Genomic DNA, 25,623 nt, shown 5'->3' on the forward strand with positions numbered 1-25,623 from the left:
GAGGGGCGGGCCTGTAGCGGTTGGCGTCCGGGGCGGGGCCTGGAGACGGGGCGGGCCTGGAGGCGGGGCGGGGCCGGCGCGGGGCGGGGCCGGCGCGGGGCGGGGCCGGCGTGCGCGTGCGCGGGGCGGCGGGGCGCGCGGTCGCGCTGGCCGGGGACGCGGCGGGCGGCGGCGGGGCTGGCGGGCGACGCACAAAGGCGGATTGTGGCTTCGCTGGTGCTCGCGGCGGGCGGCGCCGGGGCGCGGGCGGCGGGGCGCGCCGGGGGCGCCCGCGGGCGCGGCGCGGGCGATGAGCCGGGGCCCGGCATGGCCTCCGCGCGGCCGCCGGGCCGGGCCTGTGCCTCGCCGCCCGCGCCCGCGGGGCTCCGGGCCGGGCCGCCCGCCCCCGCCGCGTCCCCGGAGCCCGCGGGCGGCGCGGAGGCCGAGGAGCGCTCGCTGCACCGCATGCTGCGCGCCATCGCGGAGGAGCGCGGCCGCCTCAGCCTGCGCCGCGAGGTCTGCGGCCTCGGTGAGTGCGCCCGGGCCCCCGGCCCCCCCGGCCCCCGGCCCCGCGCCCCCCCGGCGCCCCCCGGCTCCCGGCCCCGCGCCCCAGCGCCCCCCGGGCCCCCCGGCGCCCTCCCGGCCCCGCGCCCAGGGAGCGCCGCGGCGTGTGGGGCGCCCAGCTCCCGCGGGGCACCGGCCGCCCTCGCGGGGACCTGTTGGGCGCTGCCCGGCGCCCCGCGAGACCCGCGGCCCCGGCGAGGGTGGGGTGCGCGGCCTTGCCGAGGAGCCTGGGGCGCGGGTGCGGGGCGCTGCGGGCGAGGCCCCCGAGGCGAGCTGTGCCCAGACCCTGGAGCCCCCCCGCGGTGCCGGCTCTCGCGTCCTCCTGGGAGGACCCCCCTCCTCCTGCGGGGGGGACCGCACGGCCGCACCCCCACCCCGCGCGTCCCCGGCCGGGCTGGGGCTCCCTGGGGGGGCGGCCCCGAGTCGGCCAGGCCCGTCGCCTGCCCGGGAAACAGCCCCCCGGAGGGACGTGCCCGCCCCGCCCCGGCGCCCGCACCGCCAGCCCAGGGCCCGGGCGGGGACCCACGCGCCCTCCTTTGTGCGGGAGCGCCCAGCGGGGCCGCGGCCTGGGGGAGCAGGCGGGCAGCCTGCTGGACGGAAGGTGCCCGGGTGCAGCCGCGCGGGCGTGGACGGAGGTGTCCCGGCTGCTTGTTTGGAAAGGTGCTGGGGCGGAAACGCGAGGCTGCGCCTAAAATTCCTTAGCAAACGTTCACTGCGCACCTACTGTGCGCCCGGCCGCCTCCAGCGCACGCCCGCCTGGCGCCTGGCGCAGAATGGCTGACCTGGGGGGTCGAGGACCATCTGCTCAGCCCCGTTTGCTCAGCAGCTTCAGGCGCCCCCCCCCCCAGGCTCCCCTGCCCGCCGACCTCCCAGCCCCGCCCCGGGGCAGGGAGCCGGGGGCAGGAGCCGCAGAGCGTCCCCTGTGACGGGACTTGTGGTGGCACCTGCCTCTGCTGAGCCCCAGCTGCGAGCCCCCCTCTACTCGCGACCTGTCAGTTTGGTGTCACCTGCCAGGACCCGTCACCTGCCGGGAGCTGGAGGCTAGAGAGGCCAGAGGCTTGTCCAGGGACAGTGTCACAACTGGGTTGACCCCAGAACCGCCCGTCCTCCCCCCAGCCCCCACATGTCCCCCCAGGCCCGCAGCAGGCTGAGCGTGGGCCTGGCGGCCTCACCATGCTGCCCCCTCCTGGCCTCGTCCTCCCTCACACGGAGTCTCCTGGTCCTGGTCCTTCCTCGTGCGCCCGCCCGGCTCGGCCCTGTGGTGGTTGCTGTCAGCACTTTCATGCCCGGAAAGCCACCCCTCCTCACCCCTGCAATCTCCCGGGGGTGCCTGCAGGCCCCAGCTCCGAGGCCACCTGCCCAGCCGCACTCTGTCAGGGAGCCCGTCCGCTGGTGCTCGTGTGGCCACCTCCCCAGGGGCCAGTGAGCCCCTGGACGCGGCCAGTCTGCGTTTCCTGGCGTCCTGTAGACACTTAGCAGTTCCTGGTGTGGCGGGGTGGGAGTCGGCCTCTCGCTGGGGTGCGCGGTGCAGTCTCCGGGTTCCGAGAGGAAGGCCCCCAGCAGAGCAGGCCCCAGACCGGCTGCCCCGCGCTGGGCTCTGCTGCCCACTGGAGACGCTGCAGCTTTGGGGGTGAGCGGCGTCTCCGGCCGCTTGTCGCTCAGGGAAGCTCAGGCCGCCGCTGGGGGGCTGGAAGGAGGAAGGGAGCTGCCGAGCAAGGCCCTTGAGCCCGGCGAAGCTGTGGTCATTCCCGAGTCGCGGGTTGCCTGTGAGATGGGGCCCCCCCCATGCAGGGACCCTGCTGCCCCTTGGGGTGAGAGGCACTGTGGAGACACCTTTGGGCCCCTGCAGCAGACGCCCCGCGCTGGGTGCAGCCCCTCTGAGCGACCTGTGGCGCCGGGGCTGTGGGAACTGCCGGGACGCGGGTACCGACCGCTGCGCAGCCGCTGTGTGACACCGGCGTCTGGGTGGAGGTGGCCGTAGCCCGGCACGTCCTCCCGGGGCTCAGCCCAGGCTGGCGTGTGGACACAGCCCGACCAAGACCTGGGATCCGGTGGCAGCGAGGCGACGCGCTCTGAGCCTGGGCCTGTCTTGCTCCCCCACCCTGGGCCCAGTGCGGGCTGAGCGCTCAGGCTGTGGGCATCCCCCGTTTCGGGGCCGCGGGAATTCAGCCTGTCTGGAGTGCACGGGCAACCGGTGCCCACCATTTCCTTTCCTCCTCCGAGCAGTCCTCCTGGCGCTATCGTGCCTTCTCCATCCTGATGAGGAAACACGGGTTTGGAGGGGAAGTCACGTGCCCAGTGCCACAGCTGGGACGTGGGGGATCTCTGAGCTCAAGCTCTGACCGCCCAGCTCTGCACAGAGGGCAGCCCCCACCCACCCCCCGCCCCGGTGTGCACAGCTGGCCTCCCCTCAGGTGGAGTGAGGAAGGGCTGTGGGGCACGGAGGCGAGGGACGGGGGGTGTGTGTGCAAGCGCACGTGCCGTGGGCTCTGAATGCCTGGTGAGGGTTGGCCTTCGGGAGCCTGGCAGGTGTCTGATGGTTGGGCCTGTGCTGGCATCTGCCTGCCCAGAGGCCATGGCCTGCGGCGGGGCCTTGAGTCCCACCTGTGTGTGGCTTCTGTCACTGCCCCATTTTGCAGATGAGAAACCAACTTCAGAGCAGAGTGGCCCACCAGGGTCACGGTGCCGGGGGGAGCAGAACTGGGGCTCGTGGGAGTTTCGGCAGATGCTGATCAGAGCAGCTAGCCGCCCCGCAGAGCTCGCAGAATGAGCCAGAACGAGTGAGGGCTGCCCTGCAGCAGGGGCACTCGTTCCTGTGGTTTCGACCTGCCCGGGGCTGGCCCCCGTCTCTCCTCCGGGCTGCGGGGCTGGGTGTCGGTGGCGGGTGGGGTCTTAGGGCAGACAAGGCCAGGAGGGGAGTTTGGGGCTGAGGCTAAGCACCCCCCGCCTCGGGCCTGTGTCCTCATGTGCAGAGTGGACACCACAGACCATGGGGTGACAGGTCGCCCCAGCCCCTCCCGCGCCTGCTGTTGCACAGGAAACAGCTGATGCCTGCACAGGGAAACACGCTCCGGTCTCACCTCAAGTCAGGCTGCCTGGCAGGCATGGGGGCCGTGGCCCGGCACCCCTGTGGGAGCTGCGCAGGTCTGGCCCCTGTGGGGCGAGGCTGTGTGAGTTTCGGGAGTGGCACCTGTGCCCCTGGCGCGACCTGGGCCTGTGGGTTCTGGTCTGTGTCCCTGGGACTGAGGCCGGCCGGGTTCTCTCCCCAGGCAGGGACTCCGCATCCTTCGGGAGCAGCCTGGGGCTGTGCGCCTCACCCCTGAAAGAGACCCAGGGTCGCGGCTGCAGTGACCCAGCCCCTCCTGGCCGGGGCGGCCCTGCCTGCTCTGCCCTGCCCCGTGCCCTGGACAAGCCCGTCCCCTCCTGAGCCTGCTGGCCTCACCGAGCCGGCCGTCGCATCCCCAGCGGGACAGCCCCGCAGGACACTGGTCTGAACGCAGCCTCGGGATCCCTGAGCCGACTTTTTCCGTTCAGAAAATGTTCGTGCACGTTGTAGGACCCGGAAGACAGAGTGGGAAAAAATTTTCTCAGCCAAGAGACAACTTAACCTGGCAGAGTCTCATTTTCAGTCTTTACCACCTCTTAGAGAGGCCTGGGCGTTTACGGGTCGTTCCTTAGTCACAGCTTCTTGGTACAAGCCTCCAGGCGTCGTCCAGACTCTCAGCACCCTCTAGTGATGCGGGTCCCGGTGTGGGGGCACGTGGCTGCCCCAGCCGCCTCCGCGAGTGGGGGCTCTGCGGGCGGCACAACACCCGTCTCTGCGTGGGTCTCTGCGTTTGGGCGGCTCCTTCACCACCTGGGGGTCATTTTTAGGGCTGCCCCCCGGCAGGGCGAGCGTCTGGCTGGTGGCGGGTAGTTTCTCAGCTCGAGGACAGTTTAGACCCTTGGCACAGGCAGGAGCCAGGTGGGCCGCACAGGTGAGGCCCGGCTCACAGCACGCACTTGCTGAGAAGGGGGCCAGCCCAGCGGAGCTGCGCCATCGTGTGCCCCGCCTGCCGCCGCCGCCTGGGGACGGTGCGGCCCAGCGGGCAGACGGAGCCACTCAGAAGGCGCTCGGCCAGCCCCAGAGTGGTCAGGCACGTGGGCCCATTTCTGGACCCGTTCTTTTTTTAAAAAAAGATCTATTTATTTATGCGCACGAGAGCTGGGGTGCAGGCCAGAAGCGCAGGGGGTGAGAGGATCCACCAGAGACAGAGCAGGGAGCAGAGCAGGCGGACTGACTGAATTCCACTGCTAAGGGGAGCTGCGGGGAGACAGGCGAGGTCTGCTGCGCCCTGTGGGTCCCCTGGCCGGGGATCGGACTCAGGCCTCAGTGGCTGCCGATAACTTGATGGCACTGAGACTAACCCCTGCGCCCCCGGGAGGCCCCCAGACCTGTTCGTGCTCTCGGACACCCATTTCCTTTGCCCTGCTCCAGCGCACGGAGAACCGCCCTGGCACCCACAGTCAAGGTGGTTTTAGAAGAGAGCAAGGAGGGGCTGCGGAGCAGGAGCTGGGATGGGGCTGGGGGCCCTGAGCCCCGGGAGGCGGGAAGGGCCGAGGGGTGGGGTTGCGTGCTCCCAGAGGGGGTCCTCTGCATGGCACTGACTGTGGGACAGGGCCTCCCCAGCCCCCCGCCGTGGGCACAAGCGGGCGCCGCCCATTGAGCCGGCAGGGCCCCAGGCCCGGGGCAGGACCAGGGACGACACCAGCTGCTCCGTCGGCCAGGTGAAGGCCGGGGCCCCGTGCTACCCACCCGGAGCCAGGCCAAGGCCTCGGCGCTGCTCAGACCCCCTGTGGGCCCTGGACATGTGCGTGGCCAGCTGTGCCACCCTGGGCTGCCCGAGGCTCATCAGAGCACGGTTTACGTGGTACGCGAGCAACAGCGAAGCCAAACAGCTGGAGGCTGGGCCGTGTCCAAGCCTTGCTGTGTGTGGCATCACCGGCCTGCCGTCTTGGCTGGTGGAAGTTCTTGGACGTGTGGCCTGAACCCCGAGCGCCTGCGGGAGGGGGAGCGTGCACCCCGGAGCCCCGAGTTCCTCCTTGGTTTGGTCCCTCACTGGTGCCTGCGCTGCCGGGACGGTGCGCGGTTCTCTTGCGGCGCTGGCCCCGGCGCCCAGGCCTCTGCTGACTCGCCCTGCAGCACGCTGGGGTGGAGGCGGGCGGCGGTGGAATGTTGACCGGTGACCACGAGATCTGAAGCCCTGGTCGTTGGGGAGGGCGGGGCGCGGCGCGGGAGCTCCCGTCTGGACAGCCCTGGTGTGCCTCGGTGGCCATCTGGAGGCCCCTGGGTGTGTCCCTGACTCTTGGGAGTTTACAAGCAGGCGCGGCGGGTGGGGTTGGGGCTTGTAAGTGCTTGGGTGGGGGGGGGGCTCTGTGACCTGCATGTGGGGAGCAGAGGGTGACCCCGGGGCCTCGGCCCAGGCTCCCCTGCGCTGCTGCGTGGGAGGGGCCAGAGGCTGCTTTGGCACTGCCTGGCACCCTGGCTGGGGTCTGCCCCCCACTGTGCCCCAGCCTCCCGCGGCCTGGACAAGCAGCAATCTGGAAGGATGGAGCTAGATTCCAGGCCACCCCATGGCGTCTTGCTGGGTGACCTGGGCAGGGCCCTGGCTTCCTCTACCCGGAAGTGGGCCTTGAGGGAGGCGGCAGCTGGTGCCCCAGGAGCCACAGCACTACACTCCTGCCCATGCCGCCCTGGGCGAGTTCGAGCTGCTGGGGCGCCGGCACTGCCTGTAGCACCTGTGGCTTCCAGGCCCCCAAGCTGTGGCGCCAGGCCACCTGCCAGCGCCTGTGTCGTCTTGATGGGGCCCTCAGGTGCCGAGGGGGCCAGTGAGGCAAAACCCAGACTTGGGGGCTGGTGCTGCCACGCCCTCCCGTCGGCGCCAGGCCAGTGACTCAGCCTGAGCCTCGGTCTCCCCTCGATCAAGTGAGGATTCATACTTCCCGATCCCTGGGCGAGGCCCCGTGGGCGTGCAGGGAGGTGGGGCAGGAGTCGGGGTGCAGGACTCGCATGGGGGCGGGCCAGCGGGGGGGGTTACTGGAGACTGGCAGCGCAGAAGGGCAGGGGTGGAGTGTTGAGGGACCCCACTGCTGGCTTTGGGGGCATCTGGAAAGCCTGAGTTGTCCACTGAGGGAGCCAGGACGCCCTCCCGAGAAGCAGGACCAGGCAGCGTGGCGGGCGAGTCTTGATCTGGCCACCCTGCTGCCCTCCACTGGCCCAGAGCGGGCAGGCGTGGCACACACATGTGGGCCATCTGACTGGTCCGCCGTCCAGGGCCTCCGTGGGCTCCCGGGGACGCTTCTCTGTCTTTGTGCCCCGAGGGAGGGTCTCCAGCCAGCGAGGGGCACCGAGAGACACGGGTTGATGAAAGACCCATTGAGGCCCACAGAACCCCATTCATGCTGCCTGGCTGCGGCCGGCGGGGGCCACGGGCCGACTTGCGCCCTCCCCAGAGAGCTCAGCTGACCCCTGGCTTTGGGAGGGAGCCAGGCAGAGCAGAGCGGCCCTGCGGCCGGCGTGCCCCCTGGAGGCTCCGGACAGACTGGAATTCCGCCTCTGCGGGGCCCAACCCGCCCCCCTTCCCACAGCAGACACCACCTCAGCCCCCCTCCTGCCACACCCTTCAGGGGCCCCCAGTCTTCGGAGGACACACACAGAACCCCAGCCCGGTGAGGAGGCCGGGAGGGCTGTCTCCCCATCTTCGCCCCTGGTCTGGCCTCTCCAGACGCCCCCCGCCCCCCGGGGCCTCGGGTGCGCTGCCCCCTTGTCCGCTTCGCTCCTCTGTCACTGAGCTCGGGAGCCGCCCTGCCGCTGTGGTGTCTGGCGCCCGGCCGTCCTCCGGCCCACTTGGCTGCAGCCCGGCCTCCCCGGGCCCGGGGCACCGGGTGCCCAGCCTCTAGTCCTGTGACCCGGGCAGTGTCTGCGCCAGACCAAGCCGGGCGTGGCACCGGGGTCAGGCGCTGGGCCTCTCGCCGGCGAGCTCCGGAGTGTCGCCGCCCCGCGCGTGCCTGCCTGGTGACCCGGAGCCGTGTGCGCGGGACCGGCCCGTGTCCACCGTCCGCCCGCTCCCTGCAGCCCCGGCCTTTTCCAAAGCAGTTTCCTTCATTCAGACGTCGGTGTCTACGGTTTTGTGTGCTTTTCGCCGCGAGCTTTCCCCAGGGCGCGGTTACTCAGGCTCTCCTGACTTCGGGAGTAGGTCACCGCGCAGGGCCCACCGTGGGAGCCGGGCCAGAAGATTCGCGGTGAGGAGGCGGGGCCTTCCCTCCTCTGCTCGCGGTGCGGAACGTGCCCGGGGAGCTGCAGTCACCGCCCCGTGTTCAGGCTGCCGAGCTGCGGGGCCAGCCCTGTCCCTGCTCCCGCCTCCTCCACCGCGCCCCACGGCGCTGGGGTCTGAACGAGCCACTTGGATGCTGAGGCCTCTGGGGCCCGCGGCTCCCTGTGGGGTCTCCCTTCTGTGACCGCGCGGTTCCCGCTGCTGCCAGTTCCCGGGGCGCCGCCGCTCGCTGTCGCCGTGGTGCGAGGGCGGCGGCAGGGAAGCCCCCCGGAGGGGTCGCCCGCCCGAGGGTGGCCAGCATGTGGGTCCCCGCCTCCCATCCTCTCCAGCGGGGGGGTTGTCTGGGGCTTGGCGTTTGCAGATGGGACAGAAAATAAGGGCACTTGGTCGTTTTCATCGCGTCTCTGCAGTGTGGCCAGCACGCCGCCCCGAGGCCGCCGCCCGCCGCCCCGCCCGGGCGCTGTGCCCCTTGGTCTCTCAGGACTTAGCCCTCGGGTAAGAGTCGTGGTCATTTTGCTTTGAACATGAAATGTTTTGGTCTTTCTGGAATTCACCGTGGCACGAGCAGGGACCAGCCCTCTCGTTTCCTCGCCGCCCCCGTGTGGCCGCCTCTGCGCGCGGTTGCCCCCGCCCCAGCGACAGGCTGCACCCGCACCGCCTCCTCGCTTCCGCCAGGCACTTCGTCCACTTCCCGCACGCAGGCAGTGGGCCGGCGCTGGTCTGCGCAGGGCAAGCCCTGGCCCCGGACTCAGTGCCCAGCGGCGGACAGGCCCGCCGGAGGGGTCACCAGTGTGCCGGCAGAGCCTGCGTCCCGTCGCGCGCCTGTCAGGCCACAGGCCGGCTCTCCAGGCCGCGGGCAGACGGGCCCAGCCGACTCCGGCTGCTTCTCTCTAAACAAACTCGAGTTGGGCCAGGGCCACGCCCGGCTCTCGGCGGCGCTGGGGCAGAGCTCCCAGCGGAGACGCTGCTGCCGTCTGCTCGTCTGCAGGGCAGGGCGGGCCGCGCTGGGACAGACTGAAAGCAAAGCAGGACGGAGCGCACAGAGAGAGGGCTCCCGGGAGAGGAAGCCGCAGGATGGGAGTGAGCACATCTGTCAAAGAAGAGGACTCCGGGGCCGAGGGAGACGAGGGGTCGCGGAGGCTTGGGCGGGGGAGCTGTTAGGGCTGTTTCGGTTACAAGTGAAAGAGACCCACAGCGGTTCAGACCAAAGGAAACTTGTTGGCTGACCGTCTGCAGAAGGACTCACCCCCGAGAGGCTCTGGAGGGCCCGGCGCTGAGGACTCATGGCCTCGGCGACCCGCTCCCACCTCTGCTCTCTCCACCTCCTCCGCCCCCTCCCTGCATGTGACCCCCGCAGGACAGAGGCGTCCGGCACCCGCGGGTTGTGTCCGAACACCGCAGGGCGGGGGGCAGCCCGGGTGGTGGTGACGTGAGGCCTCAGCGACTCTGGTATGTTCTGACGTCCCGAATCTTGCTGCTCTTATTTTCAAACACTCACTTGGCGCTTTTTATTGGGTCACGTTAAATCAATGGACCAAATCAAGGAGAGTGGCTCCCCCTAGGATTTGAATATTCCTAGCTGAGAACACAGTAACCTTTGCAGTTCAAATCTTTTCTTTTTTAAGTTTTATTTTTATTTACTTATGCATACAAGAGCTGGGGTACAGGCCAGAGGCACGGGGGGCAGGTGAGAGGACTCCCCAGAGACAGAGTGGGGAACGGAACAGGCAGACTGACGAAATCCACTGCTGAGGGGAGCAGCGGGCGAGTCAGGAGAGTCTGCTGCGCCCTGTGGGCAGCTCCCTGGCGGGGGATGGAACTCGTGCTGCAGAGGCTGCGCACAGCTTCACAGTGCAGTGCTTAACCCCTTGCGCTTTATTTTTTTCACTCAGGAACATTCCCCGGTCACACCTGCTAATAAGGGGTGCTGGTCTGTACCCCTGCTCTGTCTCTGTGTGTTCTAGTGGCTTTGTGCCTGGATGGGGAGACACCTCATGGCTGCTAGTGCTTGAGTAATTTTTCACTTGAAATTTTTTTTTTGTAGATTTATTTATTTATTTATACAAGCACTGGGCACAGTCAGAGCGCGGGAGGGTGAGAGAATCCACCGGAGCCAGAGCGGTGAGCAGAACAGGCAGAAGGACCGAAGGACACTGCTGAGGGGAGCAGCGGGCGGCAGGAGAGGTCTGCGCACCATGTGGGACCCTCCTCCGGTGGCCGGGGAGCAGCCGGGGATCGAACCGGCGCTGCAGAGGCCGCGGGCAGCTTCTCAACCCAGCGCCCAACCGCTGCGCCGCGCCACCGGGGGAGGCCCTCACTTGAAATTTTTTTTCCATTTTCCAGGGCAGGTGGATACCGCCCGTAAGGGTAGTTCTGCCTTGTCTTCGTGGTCCCCGGTGTCGTTGAGTAACTTGCGGGCCGTGTCGGTGAAAGCCGGTTGGCGAGGACAGGGTGGAGGGTCCAGCGACTCTGAGGGTGAACTTGACGACGTCTGCACACCTGTTGGTGCTGCTTCGACAAGAGAAATGGGGGCTTGTGATTATTCTTGGCTTTTCTGTTTAAAGACGTAGCCATTTAGTCCTTTTTATGCAATTTACTGCGTTTCCCCAGTGTCTTTCCAGAAGATCGTTTTGTTTCCCTCCCGATGCAGCGAGTCCACCAGCAGAGCCCGTTCTTGCTTTCCTGGCTTAGGTCCTGATTGGTCACGGTAGAGCCTTTCACTGGATCGCTGGATTCGTCTGAACAGCGTTTAACATGTTTATGGTGCTAGTCACGCGTGCGATTGGCCTGTAATTTTCTGTGTGGGGGTGGGAGGGGCTTTGGAGCCGATGTTGTGCCTCAGCGACAAGAATGTGCAGGTTCCTTGTGCCCTAACGCGTGCAGGGCCCTGGGGCGCTTTCCTGGAGATCCGGGTCTCGCCCTTTCAAACCACCCCGGCTTCGGCTTCGGGGGAGCCCGGCTGGGCTCTCCGCCCCACGCCCTCTCTCCCCCCGCAGCTGAGCTGTCACCGGGCGTGACCACAGCTCGCTGACCTCTGCGGGGTCGTCAGCTGGGGAGGACTGGGCGGGCTCCAAGAAAGGCCTGCTGCCGTCCGAGGTGCAGTCACCCCAAAGGCCCGGGTAAGTAGTGGGCCGCGACCCGGGTTGTTCATGGCGCCAGCGCTGCGTGTTGGGGAAGTGCTGCGTGCGGGAGGGAGCGCCCTGTTAGTCATTCAGTCTCCACAGCAACGGGAGGCGTGAGCTGGTGTTCCCATGTTGCTGATGAGGAAACTGAGGGTTGGAGTGATGCAAACCAAGTGGGTGGGGGTCAGAGATGCGCGCCAGCTCTGTGCTGAGCCTCTCGTGACCCCGTAAAGTTTCGTGAGACCCCGGGCTGCCTTCCTTCTCGGCGCACGTTGAGGTGATGGCCTCGTGGAAGGGAGCTGAGCCACACTCAAGTGCCCGTGTGCTGTGGCCCGCGAGTCTAGTCCCGTGGCCTTCCCAGAGGACGTGGAGCACTCTGGGGGCACAGTGGGACTGGAATGGTCACTATGAACCCTCCTGGAGCGCGATTGGGGTGCCGGGGCATGGGCAGGGCTGTTCCTGGGCTCAGACGTCAGTGGATAATTTTGGAAGCCTGACTTGATTTCACCGCTGCCCGCCAGGTGACCTGAGGTCCCAGTGTCCCCTGCTACGAGCGGCCAGAGGCCTGGCGTGCCGGCCCCGCCTGCAGCCCCAAGTGCCGGCTGGTCTCTGGATCCCAAGCTCCGTCTCCTTCTCTTTAAACTGGGGTTTTGATCTAAGCTTAGGTCACCCAAATTGCCACAAGGGTGTAAAGAGGTCATGGGGGATGGCTTTGTAAACTGTAGAGGGCAGCACATGCGTGAGCGGTGGACACTCCTCAGTCCTTGGCCAGTTCCGTGAGCCGTGGGTTCTGTTATGCCGCCCATTCAGCTCATGCATCTGGGGCGTGGAGTGCTGGGTGGGGCGGGGTGTGCAGCACTGCACGGGGGCGTGGACTTGGGGTGTGAGCTTGGGTCCCCTCCTCCCCTCCACTCTTGCTTTCTATAAACGCCCGTGACAGTCGTCAAAAGTTGTGCTTTGACAGGGAAATGTCGCGTGATCTGACTGTTAAAAATATTAAAAACCATGAAAAGAAAAAAGGCCTGTCAGGCCGCGGCCCCCCTGGGGCTTGCTCCCGGGCTCCACGGCGTGAGGTCCTGGGCGGAGCCGCTACCCCCGACTCGCGCCCACACGGGGCACTGCTGCCCGCTCGCTGCGGCGCTGTGGTCAGCTCTGACTCGCTCGTCGGCGGGGAGGGAGCGTCCTTGCGCCGAGGCTTTCGTCGTTCACTTTTTATTTCTCACCCGTGAGTAACGCGGACGAGCCGTTGCCTCCATGAAGGACACGACGACCCGCCTTCGCGATGGAGACCCCGTCCCACCTGCCCTGGCGCGGCCGGGTCTCGGTGGCCGGCGGGTGGCGCCGGGGGGCCGAGGCAGCACCTGCGAGCCCCCGCATCCTCGAGGAGCAGGCCCGGGCGCCCCAGCCGCGTCGGTCTAGGGCTTCGCCTTTCTGAACCGGGGGTGCCCCCTGGGCGCGTGTCTTGCTCTGCGGGCGCTGCGCAGGTGAGCGCCAGGGCGGGAGCCGGCCCCTCGGCCCCCTCAGCCCCCTCGGCCCCCTCGGCCCCCTCGGCCGGGCAGTGAGCTGAGGCAGCCGGGGAGTCAGCTCCTGGGCTCGCCTGGGAGTGGCCGGGCCGTGGCTAACTTGCCTGACTCACTCAGACTTGCCGGTTTTTATAAATGGACTTTTTATTTCATTTCTTTTAAGTTTTTTTTTAAGATTTATTTATTTATACAAGAGCTGGGGTACAGGCCAGAGGTGCGGCAGGTGAGAGGACTCCCCAGAGACAGAGTGGGGAGCAGGACAGGCGGATCCACTGAAATCCACTGCTGCGGGGAGCGGCGGGGAGACGGCAGGGGTCTGCTGCACCGTGTGGGTAGCTCCCTGGCTGGGGACCTGACTCAGCCTGAGACTCAGCCTCTGGGCCCCCGGGAGGCCCATGCGATGAATATTTCCCCATCAGTGGCCTCCTTGGTGGGCCACTGCCCGCTTGGGGGTTTGACCCGGGACCCCTCGCCCCTACGGTCCTCCTGAGCCTTGTGTCGGGGCGTCAGCTCGCGGCTGTGGCTCCCGCCGCTGTCCTGTCCCTGTTGGTTGACACCAGCTGCACTTCTGTGGGCCCCGGGGCGCTGGACGCTAGCAGGGCTGCTGTCCCCTCCACCCCGGTCTCCCCCGGTGTGACTTGGAGTCCCGGGCATGGGGCAGTCTGAGAGGTCTGGTCCCTGGCGTGCCACCCACGTCCACCCACGCGTTTTGTCCGGGAGCCCTCCCCCGCTTGGCCTTGGGCCCTGGCCTGTGCTGCCCAAGGAGCCGCGTTTCTGAGTTTGCATCTCCTCCCGCGGGGCCACGTCCTTGCTGTGGGCACCCGGGCAGACCGGCCCCTCCCTCGCCTGCTCCCTGCTCAGCGGGGCGGGTCCAGCCTGTGCACACAGTGTGCCCGCCGTGTGCCTGCGTATTTGGGCGCTGAGCCCTAGCAGTGCTTAAGACGGAGTTCCCTCCTCCTGGGACAGGCGACACCTCTAGTAGGGGGTCAGCAGAGACCCAAGGGACCGCCATACTCAGTGTCAGAAGCCGCCTGTGCAGAGGCCCGGGGCGGGGAGCTGAGGCACGGAGCCCAGGTTCACACGCGCCCTGAGGAGGGCCCGGGCTCACCGGGTCAGGGTTGGGTCGGCCGCGAGCAGGCCGGAGCCCGGGGCGGGGGGTGGGGGGGCGGGGTGCTGTCACGGAGCTCTTTGTGGGATTTGGGTTTTATTCCACATGCAGCGGGAAGGTTCCCGGGAGGGGGTCTTGTCCTCGAGGCCCCCGAGGCTGCAGCGCGGAGGGTGCGCCTTTGGCTGGAAGCCCCTGACTGGTGCGCCCTGAGATGGCGCTGGCCGGGCAGTGAGGACACGGGAGGCCTCGGTGTGGGTGCCCGGCAGGCCCTGTCTGTGTGCGTGAGACCCCCGAGGAGGGGCCGCGGGGTGGCGGGGGAGAGCAGAGACCCGAGGGCCGGCCCAGCAGCAGGGGCTGGGTCCTGGCCGGGTGGGGGAGGGAGGGCCCCGCGGGCGGTTGGATTGGGACCTTCTAGCCGGAAGCACCCGAGCTCGGCCAGGGTGGGGTGTTCTGGGGGCGAGGACGTGAGAGAGAAAATTCAGCAACAATTTATTGTTTTGAGTTTATGAAAAATAACCGCGGAGCAGATCTTGAAATTCCGGCTGTCTGGAACCCGGTGCCTTTGCGGAGCCCTCGTGGGGGCCGGTGACAGCAGGGCGGGCCGCGAGGCGCCCGGGGGGCTGTGCCTTTAAGTCGGGGCTCCCAGGGAATGCCGCAGGGGCGGGGCGCTGCCAGGGCTGGGCCTCCCGGGAAGCGCCTCCAGCGCCAGGCCCCAGGCCCCGCCTTCGCCTTCTCCTTGCCTTCCTCAGCGAAGCTGCTGCTGCGGCTGCTCCTCCCGGGCAGGGCCGGGATGGGGCCGGGCCGGGATGGGGCCGGGGGGCCAGCCTCCCTCCTGGTGGAGGAGTGGGGCCTCGGCCTCGGGGCGTCCTTGAGCCTCTCCGGAGCCGCGGGGTGGGGGCGGGGGGCAGGGGCCTCTGAACCGCTGGTTTGTGATGCCGCTGCAGGGAGGCGGGCGGTGCCCCCCCCCCCCACTAAGGCCCCTCGCCCCCCGCAGGGTGCTTCAAGGATGACCGCATCGTGTTCTGGACCTGGATGTTCTCCACCTACTTCATGGAGAAGTGGGCGCCGCGCCAGGACGACATGCTCTTCTACGTGCGCAGGAAGCTGGCGTTCGCGGGCAGCGAGGGCGGCAGTGACGGGCGGCAGGTGAGTGCCCGGCCCAGCGCCCTGCCCTGGCTCCCGGAGGGCCGCCCTGCCTGCCGGTGCCAGCGTGGGGGGGTGGCGCCTGCCTCGTGTGGGGCCACTTGCCCCCCATGCGGGGGTGCACACGTGTGGCCCCGCTTCTCTGGGACCCCGCAAGGCGGCCTTAGCGTCGCTGTTGAGCCCGGAGCTGCCGAGGCCCTGGCCAGCGCGTCCAGTGAGCTGATAAATGAGGAGCACAGGTGGGGTCCCCTGCAGGCCACCTGCTGGTGGGGTTGGGGGGACCCCACAGCGACCTCGGGCTGAGTTGCGCCTCCTGCCCGTCTCCTCCCAGCACTGCTGCGGCATCCGAGTCATTGCCCCTCGGGATGGGCTCATGGCAGGTGCGCAGAGGCCGATACAGCAGGTGCTCGTCCCCTGCCGAGAGCCTGGCCACCCCAGTGCCTGGTGCACAGGTCCCTTCTCTTAGCCACCGGCGTGGGGGTGTGAGGAGGCCGCCCTGCGGGGTGCCGGCCCTGAGTGTGGCTTGTGCACTGTGGCCTGCACAGCTGGCACCTGACCCCTTCCTGCCAAGGGCCTCGGGCCTGACACCTGCAGGGTTTTGTGCGGTGGACAGCCGGCGCCCTCCACCAGGCTGGGCCCTGCGTGCCCCTGCGACTGTCTGGCTTGACCACGCGGCAGGCAAGAGGACCCGGGGCCTGCCGGCCCCTCGCACACCCTGCGCCTGTGGCGGCCAGTATGGGCCGGTGTGGGCACAGGCCCCGAGTGCGGCACAGGTGACCAGCACCGACACAGGCGGGGGCCTGGGGCCGGCGGCTGGAGTGGCCGGCGGGGCCACACGGCAACTGTGAGTGAGTCTAAAGGGGACAAGCGGAGGGACCGGCCTGTGGGTGAGGCCTGCAGGTCAGGGTGCCCTGAAGCTCGTGCCCAGGAGTTTGAACCTTTGCCCCTAAAGTCCTGGGAAGCCCCTGAACCAGAGGGTTAGGGGGAAGCAAGGACGCGGCCCGGCAGGCGGGCAGGAGGGCAGCCCCAGAGTGGCTCAGCCAGCAGGGCTCGGCGGGCGGGCGGGCAGGCAGGGGCAGGCTCCTGGCAGCCAGGTCCACCTCGGCCCTGTGGACGTGGAAGGGGCATGGAGGGGACATGGAGGGGACGTCAGTGCTGCCGGTGCCCCGTGCAGACGTGATGTCTTGGGGCGGGTGGGGGGGGGGTGCTCTCGTGCCTGAGACCCAGCTGGGGTGAGGAGCAGAAGTAGAGCTTTGGGGCCGCTGGCTCTGAGGTGGGCCCTGGGGCCCCAGGAGCACGTGCAGCGCAAGAGGCCGGGGCAGGGCCTGGTGAGCCTGACATGGGAGGGCTGTGAGCCAGAGGTGGGGCCTGTCTGCAGGGGCCGGGGCGGTGGGGCTGGGGTCTGGGGGTGCTGAGGAGCCTTGGCAGGCGGCTTCAGAGGCAGCCATCTGGGCCACACCCAGGGTGAGCAGGGAGGGGTGCAGAGGGGCTGATAGGTGAATTTGGGGGGCAGGTGTTGGTGGAGAGATCTCTGAGCCTAGCATCTTTGGGAGCCCTGCTCTGGGCTCCCCAGTGTCTGGTCATCGTGCCCACCCTGTCTGGGGGTGCAGCCAGGGACCAACTTTCCAGCCCAGCTGTGTCCCCCCTCCCGCAACTTGCTGTGCCGCTTCCTTGTCAGGTCAGCCCCTTCCTCCCATCCTCCCTGGGCTGCGACTTGGGGGACGGGCTGGAGTGGCCACTTGCGTCCCCTGGCAGAAGGTGGCGGGCATTTGGGGAGCCTCCTGTGCTGTGGCTCCTCTGCAGGGCACCCCAGGGGAACCTGCCCTGGGGAGTTGATGGCGGACAGTGGTTATTTTGGTAAAAGGTGGGTCATTTCCCCAAAGCGGTCGGTCGTGAGTGGGCGCCTGGAGATCTCCCGGGGGCCCCGTGAGTCTCGGTGCCGGGAGGAGCCCGGCTGTGGTCGGGGAGGGTGTTCCTTAGGAGACAGAGGCTCTTCCTGGGCGGGGGGCCCTCCTCTGGACCCAGGACCACAGACATTGGGGCAGGAGGGTGCGGGGTGTGGCTGGGTGCAGACTCTTGGGGTCTGTGGGGACAGCGGCGGTTGGAGGTCACGAGGGAAAGCTGAGCCTGGAGGCGGCCGCGGGCTGTGCAGCTGCCCCCCTGCCGCGCGGGGAGCAGGAGAGGCGCCTGGGCCTGTCCTCGGGGGGCGCCTGCCTGGTGGGACAGACAGACAGCAAAGCCAGGGATGGACACGGGGGTGCTGTCTGTGGGAAGAACGGGGTGCAGGTGGCCGCCCCCCCAGGGAGGGGGTGACATCTGGCCCGAGCGGGTGGGACCGAGCAGGGCAGCCGCTGCCGCCCGGGCAACGGCCACGTCCGCGGACGGCAGGGCCTGCCGGGCGGGGCGGGATGGGGGGCGCGGGGCGGCAGGGGGACCCTCCGCGGTCCAGGCGGCGGCGGCTGCTCAGCGCGAGCGCGCGGCCCGCACTGCGGCCCTGCGGCGGCGTCCGGCCCGTCGCCATGGCGACCTGCGCTGCTGCGGGCGGGCCGCGGGCGGGGCGGGGGGGCGGGGGACGGGGGGGGGGGGGACGGCGGGGCGGGGGGCGGCGGCGGAGCCCAGGACCCGCAGCCCAGGACCCGCCGCCCGCCCGCCCGCCCGCAGCCGCCGGAGCCCGCGCCCGCGCCCGCCGTGGAGGTGGAGGTGTACCGGCGCGACTCCAGGAAGCTGCCCGGCCTGGGGGACCCCGACATCGACTGGGAGGAGAGCGTCTGCCTGAACCTCGTCCTGCAGAAGGTGGGGCGCGGCGGGCCCGGGGCGGGGGCGGCGGGGGGCGCCGGGACCCCGACCCAGACCCGCTCGGCCTCCCCAGCTGGACTACGTGGTGACCTGCGCCGTGTGCACGCGCGCGCCCGACGGCGGCGACATCCACGTCCACAGGCGGCGCTCCCAGGTGAGCCCCGCCCCCCCCAGCCCCGCGCGCCCCTCCGCCGCCCCCTCCCCGCCCCCTCCCGCCTCCTCCCTCCCCTCCCCATCCCTCCTCCCTCCCTCTCCCCTCCTCCCTCCCCCCTGGGGCCTGGCTTCCTGACTCCAGGAGCCCTCCCAGCCGGTCCCCGGGCGCAGCAGAGCCAGGCCAGCCCAGGCAGCTCCCCCTGCGCAGGCTTCTGGGCTGCGGGCCGGGTGGGGGGCCACGCACAGCAGCCGCTGGGCTGGGCGGCGGCGCCTCGCTCAGCCTAAACCCTCCTTCCCTCAGCAAGTGTTTGCGTCTCCCAGTAAACACCCCATGGACAGCAAAGGGGAGGAGTCCAGGATCAGCTACCCCAACATCTTCTTCATGATCGACAGCTTCGAGGAGGTGAGCGGGGCGCCCCGGCAGCGCTCCCCGCCCGCCCTTCCGCCCCCCCCACCCCCCCGGGCCCACAGCGAGCGCGGCCCAGTCCTCCGGGGGCTTCGCGCTCGCGAGTCGGGGCAAGTGGGCGCACCCCACTCTGCACCGCAGTCTCTCGCCCTTGAGACGCGCGGGTGTGAGCGTGTGTCCTGTCCCCTGGGGCGGGCAGGGATCAGAGCCGCTCGCGGTGGAGACGCCTCGTAAACCCGGCGTGCGACCGCAGAGGGTGCCCAGCCCAGCCCGGCCTCCCCGGGAGTGACCGGAGACCTCGTCCCAGGCAGGGAAGACGGAGACCCAGGCGGCAGGAGGCTTACTGGGGAAAGTGGGTGAGGGCAAGGCGGGGGGCCGCCTGCATCCTGCTGACCGCCCCGCCCCGCCCCCTCCGCCGAGGCCCGGAGAGGAGCTCTTGCCCATGTAGAGGCGGTCGGGGGCCGGGGCCGCAGCACTCACGGAGGCTGTGTGTTCTAGGGTCTCTCCTGGGTTTGAGGGTGTCCCGGTGCCCCTCAGGCTCGGGTTACGTGCTCTGCAGTCTCGCACAGCTGAGGTGGTGCAGCCTGTGCGTGCCCACAGCCCCCGGAGCGGTGACTCCAGCAGGTGGCCAGATGCTGGCCCTGCAGGCTGTGGTCCAGCATCGGGCGCCCTGTCTTTGCCCCGGGCTGTGCCTGCGCGCCCTCCAGCGCAGCTCGGAGCAGCAGTGGGGCTGGGTGCCCCCCGTCAGTGAGGGGGATTCGACAAGGGGGCCGGGCTGTCCTGCACACCAGCTCCCCAGGCCTAAGCCACTGTCCCCAGCCATCCCCTGCCGGTGCCCCCCCCGCCCCCCCCGCAGTGAGGCAGCCGCAGCTGTGCTGGTCCCGGGAGTGAGTGGGGGGGCCGGGCCAGGCGGAACCTGCAAGGCGCTGGCCTGCAGACGGGCCTTTCCAGCAGCGCCCCCACAGGCCCAGCCCGGGCGCGGGGTACGGGTGCAGCACCTGTGGCTCCTGCTCAGCTGACAAGCGCGTCTCCTCCTGGCCCCCAGGTGTTCAGCGACATGACGGTGGGCGAGGGGGAGATGGTGTGCGTGGAGCTGGTGGCCAGCGACAAAACCAACACCTTCCAGGGCGTCATCTTCCAGGGCTCCATCCGCTACGAGGCGCTCAAGAAGGTGTATGACAACCGGGTGAGCGCGGCCGGGCCGCCCTCCCGGGCCCTCTGGGGGGCCCGAGCCCCCAGTAAAGCACTCCCCAGAGGGCGAGGGGGCCCCGCCCGGGCTCTGCCCCCGGCCTGGCCGGGCTGCTGGGCGCGGGGCATCGTCGGGGAGTGGGCGCCTGCCACGGGCCCGCTGCAGGCCCCAGGCAGAGGCCCCGCCCGCGCTGACCCGCGTCTGTGCCCGCCAGGTGAGCGTGGCGGCCCGCATGGCGCAGAAGATGTCCTTTGGCTTCTACAAGTACAGCAACATGGAGTTCGTGCGCATGAAGGGGCCGCAGGGCAAAGGGCACGCCGAGATGGCCGTGAGCCGCGTGTCCACGGGCGACACCTCCCCCTGCGGGACAGAGGACTCCAGCCCGGCCTCGCCCATGCACGAGCGGGTAAGGGCGTGAGCTCGGGGAGGGGCCTCCCGTCTCTGGGATCTGCACCCCGTGTCTCCCTGGTCCTCCCCGTCCGGCACTCCTGCCCCCGGTGAGGTGGGGGGTGCTCTTCCCCCGACCCCGCCAGGGAAGAGGCCGGGCTTCCGAGAGGGCAGGGGACCTGCCCGAGGGCACACAGCAGCTTCGAGCCGGGACCAGGGCTGTTCCCCTGCCTTGGTGGGCCTCCCGGGTGGGCACGGGCATGTGACACCTGCCCAGGGGAGGGACCAGGTGATGAGCCAGCTCCTCCTGCCCCTGGGACACCCCCACCCCCAGCGCTCCGCGTGGCCTGCGTGTCAACGGGCAAGGGGGCTCCTGAGAAGGTGGGCCCGGTCATGCAGCTCTCCTGGGCGGAGCTGGCCCCCAGCCTGCTCTCTAGGCCGCCGCCTCCCCGGGGTGGGGGTCAAGGGCAGTGTGGGGCCTTTATTCTGCAGCGGGGGGGGGGGGGGGGCCAGGGGCAGGCGGGAGGTAGGGACAGCCCCAGCCCTGGTTGCCAGCCTGCGGGGGTCTTCTGCGGGGCCGCTCGGAGCAGCGAGCTTGAGCAGGAAGGGGGTTCAGCGCCGGGTAGGGCAGCCCCGCCTGTGTCAGGAGGGCCCGGGAGACCCCACGGCTGGCGCTGGGCACTGCCGCGCTGGTGACCCGGGAGAAGTCTTCTTGCCGGCGCTCGACTTCCCGGCTCAGAGGTGCTGCGGGTGGGGAGGCTCAAGCGCCAGGCCTGGTCCCTTGCGGGGCATCCCGAGGGCCCCCCAGGCAGCCACCGCCCCTCGGGTGATCTGCTGGGGAAGCGGCTCCAGGGCGTGAACAGGGCCGGTTTCCAGTCCCCCTGGAGCCACTGAGCACGTGTGTCCTGGCGCCCGGCAGCACTTTGCTTCCCGCCGTGCCCCCTGCACCTTGCTCGGCGGGTCTGCACGGGATGGAAACACGAGGGCCAGTTTTGTGAGAACGGGCTAGAGGCGCACCCGCCCGAGCAGAGCGGTTTGTATTTGCGAACTCAGCGCCAAGGCTCGGAGCCCGGGTCCCTCGGTGGCCTGGCTGTCCGCCCAGGCCCCGTCAGGGCGTCCGTCCGCGGCAGGCGGGCCGGCTCGGGCTGGGCAGACCCGCCCTCGGTGCCAGCCACTCGCCGGCCGATGGCCAGATAGACCTGGGCTGGCCCCGGGTGGGGCGTGGGGGAGAAGGGCTGGGCCCGCGGCCCGCGCTGACCTCCTGGGACTGCCCGGCCCTGCCCCCTGCGGGTCCTTCTCCCTGGTCCGCGGCGCTGGAAGGGCCGTCCGTGCCAGCGCGTGACAAATGCCGACTGTGTGTATGTGGTTTCTGGTGTTTGTTTTTTATCTTTTGAAAACCTTCCCCGGCTTGTGGGAGGACCGTCTGGAGCCCAGCGGCCGCCGGGACTCTGGATGTCGGAGCCTGACCAGGAGGCTGATGGCGCTCCCGGAGCGTCGGCCGCGCTCGCCTGGCTCCTCAGATTCTTGTTTGCGTGGGGAGGAGGGAGGAGAGGGGCCAAGTTCCCGCTGCCTGGAACGCCCTTCCCCCCCTTCTTCACCTGGCGAACTCCTACTCGTCCTTCAAGATCCTGCTCCGGCGCCGTCTCCTCGGGAAGCCCTCCCTGGCGCTCGTGCTGCTGTTCCTCATCCGCGCGCCTCTGTGCCCCGTGCGCCCCATTTTCCTGTCGCCGCGCGCCGGCAGCCTGCGTTGTCTCTGTCCGAGTCTGTGCCCCGGCAGACTGTGAGCTCCTCGCGGGCAGGGACCAGGGTGCGGCCTGGCTGTCCTGGGGCCGCGTCTGGCGGCCGGAGCGGGTGTGGGAGCCGCCAGAGAGGAGGCGGCGCGAGCCTCTCAGAAGCCCCGGGCGGGTTGGGGGCGTCGGCCGGTGGAGGACCGCGGGGAGGACCGGCTGGGAAGGCAGGAGACGGGGGGCACGGCCCGCGCACGGCCCCGTCCCGCCGGGTGTCCCGCGTCAGCGCCCTTGTCCTCAGGCGGGGGGTCCGGGGCCCTCGGGCGTGGCCGGGAAGGCTCGCGGGGCTTGGTGGTTGGAGCCCGAGTGGCCACGGTCCTGCTTTGCCCTCGACCCTCGGCTGCCCTCCCCTCCCACCGTGCCGGCCCCTGCTCGGCAGGGCGGGCCACTAGGCTGTTCCGCGGGCCCCAACCTCATGCCTCATGCTCCCCCCCCCCCTCCGTGCCGCCTGGCCCAGGGGCGGCTTCGCAGAAGCACAGGCCGGGCCGGCCGGGCGCGGAGCAGGCCGGGGCCCCCGTGACTGTGCTGTTGTTTCCAGGTGACCTCCTTCAGCACGCCCCCCACCCCCGAGAGGAACAACCGGCCCGCCTTCTTCTCCCCGTCCCTCAAGAGGAAGGTGCCCCGGAACCGGATCGCGGAGATGAAGAAGTCGCACTCGGCCAACGACAGCGAGGAGTTCTTCCGCGAGGACGACGGCGGAGGTGAGCCTGGCCCTGCCCGGGGCCTGCCCGCGGCCTCCCCCGCCCGCCCGCCCGTCCCCGTCGTTGAGGACCGGCTCCAGGTGCCGGGGTCCGCTGGCTGGGCCGAGCCCCGCGGCCCGAGGGTGCTGCGTGTGGGTTAGGGCTTCGCGGAGAGCCCCGATGTGTGGGCAGGGCTGGGGCTGACAGCACGACTGTCCCCCTCTGGGTGTGAGAAGCCCCCGGGGAGACACCAGCTCCAGGGTGTGGGCGCTGACCTGAGGCCTGGCTGCCGCTGGCCTCTCCTCCGTGCGGGGCCCTTTGCCGGCTCGCCCTTGCTCCAGAGCCCTTGGGGGTGTCCCTCGGGGTCTCCCGGGGCCTCCCTCCCTGTGTCCGCAGCATGGACGACCAGGCAGGGCGCCGGGGCCGAGGGGACGCCAGGAGCAGAGGCCCTGTTTGTCAGGACCCCTGGGGTGGCCAGTGCCCACCCGCCTGGCCAGCTCACGCAGAGCTGGGGCAGGTGCCTTCCCGTCTGGGCCTCGCCTTTCCGGTGACCGGCCGCTGGGAATGGACAGACGGTGCGGGAGGCAAACCAGGCCTCACAGGCAGCCGGGCTCCGGGGCGGGGCTTGGGGAGGGCTGGGCCGGGCTGTGGGCGGAGGGGCCCGTGGCAGGCGGGTGTCAGTGGCTGTGCAGGGGGCCGGCGGGCGGGAACAGGTGCTCTGCGGCGGCTCCCCCAGCCGGCCTGACCGCCCTGCCCCGCCAGCCGAGCTGCACAACGCCTCCAACCTGCGGTCGCGGTCGCTGTCCGGCACCGGGCGCTCCCTGGTCGGGTCCTGGCTGAAGCTGAGCAGAGCCGGCGGGAACTTCCTCCTCTATGCACACCTGACCTACGTCACTCTGCCGCTGCACCGGATTTTGACAGGTAAGGCTGCCGTCGCGGCTCTGCGGCAGGCCTGGCCCGAGGCCCCTTGGGGCGCCACCCTGTTCCCCTCAAGACAGGAACCCAAAGGCGGGGTCCATGGCGTGGCTTTCCTGTTTCAGACGTCCAAGGTGCTTCCTGGGGAGGCCCTGGCCTCCACAGGCCCCCTTTGCACCTGGCAGGCCCCTCCCGCCCCTCCTGGGTGGCCGCAGACCCCAGGAGGCATCGTGGTGGCGGCCCGTTGGCTCACGCTCCTCGAGGGGACCCCTGGGACAGGCCAGCTCTGTCCAGCCCTGTGGCTGCCCCACTCTGCTGGGCCGGCTGTGCGGCTGCCGCGGGCCTGCTGCCCGGGCTGGGCGAGCAGACGGCGTCCCGGGAAGTGCACGCGAGCCGGTGCGTCCCTCGGCCCGGGCCCCGTGGACGCGCCGTCCCACACAGCGCTGACCCGTCCGCTCTGCCCCAGACATCCTGGAGGTGCGGCAGAAGCCTATCCTGATGACCTAGCGTGCGCGGAGCCCGCCTGCGGCCCTGGGAGCGCTGCCAAGTGCCTACCCGCCCACCGCACCGGTCTCCTGTGACGCCCAGCGCAGCCGGAGCCGGGCCGCCGCACGGGCAGGGCCGCCGCCAACACCAGCCCAAACTGAAGTGCCTCTTCGCCCGGCTCTGCGCCCGCCCGCGCCCGCCACCACCGCCCCCGGCTCGGGTCAGGAGGCCGGGGAGGGAGCAGGGGAGCAGCTCTCTCCAGGATGTGCCAGCCCTCCTGACCCCGGCGTCCACGCCGACAAGACCGCAGCGGGAGCCGCGGCGGGGCCCGCAGCGTCCGGCAGACAGGCCGCTGCTCTCGCCGGCCCCCAGGAGCTCCATGTCCCACGTCGCCCCGACGCGCCCTCGAGTTAACCATTGGTTGGAAACGGGTTCCCGGGGGTTGGGAACCCCCAGCTGTTGGATGCTTTGCCCTGGGCTGGGAATACCTCACCCCACCCCAGGGTCCCGGAGGCCCCGCTCCCGCCAGAATGGCCTTTGCTTCCAGCCAAAGAGCGCCGCCAGCCCCTCCCGCTCTGCCCGCTCGCGCCGCCACGGGGACTGCACGCCTGGGGCCTGGGGCGGGCGGGCGCGGGAGCCGCGCGGGAGGAGCAGGGAGTCCCTCCCGAGGCGGGAGTCTAGGCAGACCCTGGCCTCCGGGGGCCGGGCCGGGAGTGCGGACCCTCCTGTGCGGTTGCCCGGCTTTCTCCCTCTGCCTGGGCGCCGGTGCTTCCGAGGCCACCCCGAGGCCAGGAGGGACCGGCCTCCACCGCCAGCCAGCGGGCCGGTGTGCGTGGCTGTCCCGCGGCCTCGCTCTGCATGAAGGGTCCCCCCTGAGCCGGGGCTCCCAGCCCCCCGGGAGTGCTCTCTGCTGCTGTGTTGTTTTGCTTGACGTCCCCAAGAATGTGTGAGGGGCTCCCGCTGTGGGCGTAGCGGTCCTGTGTGGGGAGAGGGGAGGAGGAGGGGCTTGGTCTCCGTGTTTTTATTCTGTGCGCCCCAAGGGTTGGCACGGGGCTCCGGAACAGGGGACTCCTTTGGGGCTTTCTCCAGATTTTGTACGCTGTTATTAAAAGCAAGCTATTGCATTTCATTCTGCCTCGGTTTGCCCACCTGTGCGATGGGGCTGACACCACCTACCTCACTGACGTCTCCAGGGTTCCAGCACAAGATCGCGGGGCAGGGTGAGGCCGCTCAGCCTGGCCAGGCGGGTGTCAGGCTTCTGGGAGCCCCACCCCATCCCCCTGTCCAGGAGCACAAGGCTCCGCCGAGTCACCCTCCCTGCTGAGTCTCGGGCTGCAGCGTCAGGGCTGAGCCCGGTTCCCTGGGCGTGGAGCAGAGCGGGGGGCCGGTGCGTGGCCCCGGGTGCGAGATGCCCCAGGGTTCTTTCCAGGATGCCGCCCCTGGCCCCGTGGGGTTGGGCTGGACACCGCTCTCCTTCCAGGAGCTGCTTCTCCCTGTTGTCTGGGGTCTGCAGGCGTTGGGACTCCGATCTCGGGAGAACACCGCGGCGGATCGTCTGGGGCCGGGCGAGGTGGTTTCACAGCGTGGTGGGCAGGGCCCCCCGTCCTCAGGGGTGGGGAGCACCGGCAGGTGCCCCGGAGTCAGAAGTCGCGGAGCTCTGAGCTGGCTGGGGGCCCGGAGCCAGGCGTGGTCCCCGCAGGCAGGTGTCGGCGGCCCGAGGCGGCAGGTGTTAGCGACGCGCCTCGCAAAGCCGCAAGCGGACGTTCTGCAGCCGGGGGCTCGGGCGGGCTCCCCGGGGAGGGTGCAGCGCGGAGAGGTGAAGTCACCTGCCGAGACCACAGCGAGCCGCCAGGGCCGACTCCAGACGGCAGGCGCAGTGGCACGGAGCTTCGCGGGTCCCGGCGGTCGACTGGTCGCTCGAGCTTGGGTTTTCCCGAGAAGCAAGTGGCTGCCAAGGCGCGGAGCAGGGTTGTCGCGGGGCTCCGCCCTGGGCAGCAGCGGTTTTCTCCTGGAAGGCCCGTGGCTCGTCCTCCGGGAGCCCCCGGTCAGGTCCAGGCGGGGCCGCCGAGGCC

At 70.0% G+C, this 25,623-nt stretch overlaps 1 protein-coding gene across 1 annotated transcript; it reads left to right on the forward strand.

The window, feature by feature from the left end:
- Positions 1–419: 419 nt before the first annotated feature.
- Positions 420–24,891, forward strand: KIAA0930 (KIAA0930 ortholog). The gene is made up of 10 exons (XM_054695982.1): positions 420–508; positions 14,604–14,755; positions 17,414–17,545; positions 17,622–17,702; positions 18,003–18,104; positions 19,153–19,293; positions 19,511–19,702; positions 22,009–22,171; positions 22,913–23,071; positions 23,532–24,891. The coding sequence occupies exons 1-10, from the start codon at positions 445–447 to the stop codon at positions 23,570–23,572; spliced, it is 1,227 nt and encodes a 408-aa protein (XP_054551957.1). The 5' UTR covers positions 420–444; the 3' UTR covers positions 23,573–24,891.
- The last annotated feature ends 732 nt before the right edge of the window (positions 24,892–25,623 follow it).

This window comes from Talpa occidentalis, unplaced genomic scaffold (assembly GCF_014898055.3).
Source record: "Talpa occidentalis isolate TD23 unplaced genomic scaffold, MPIMG_talOcc4v2.1 talOcc4.16, whole genome shotgun sequence".
NCBI classification, from domain to species: Eukaryota; Metazoa; Chordata; class Mammalia; order Eulipotyphla; family Talpidae; genus Talpa; species Talpa occidentalis.

Coding starts and splice junctions, on each gene's coding strand:
- KIAA0930 (XM_054695982.1), top strand. CDS start 445: ATGCTGCGCGCCATCGCGGAGGAGCGCGGCCGCCTCAGCCTGCGCCGC. Junction 509..14,603: donor CCGCGAGGTCTGCGGCCTCG/GTGAGTGCGCCC, acceptor CGCCCCCCGCAG/GGTGCTTCAAGGATGACCGC. Junction 23,072..23,531: donor GCTGCACCGGATTTTGACAG/GTAAGGCTGCCG, acceptor GCTCTGCCCCAG/ACATCCTGGAGGTGCGGCAG.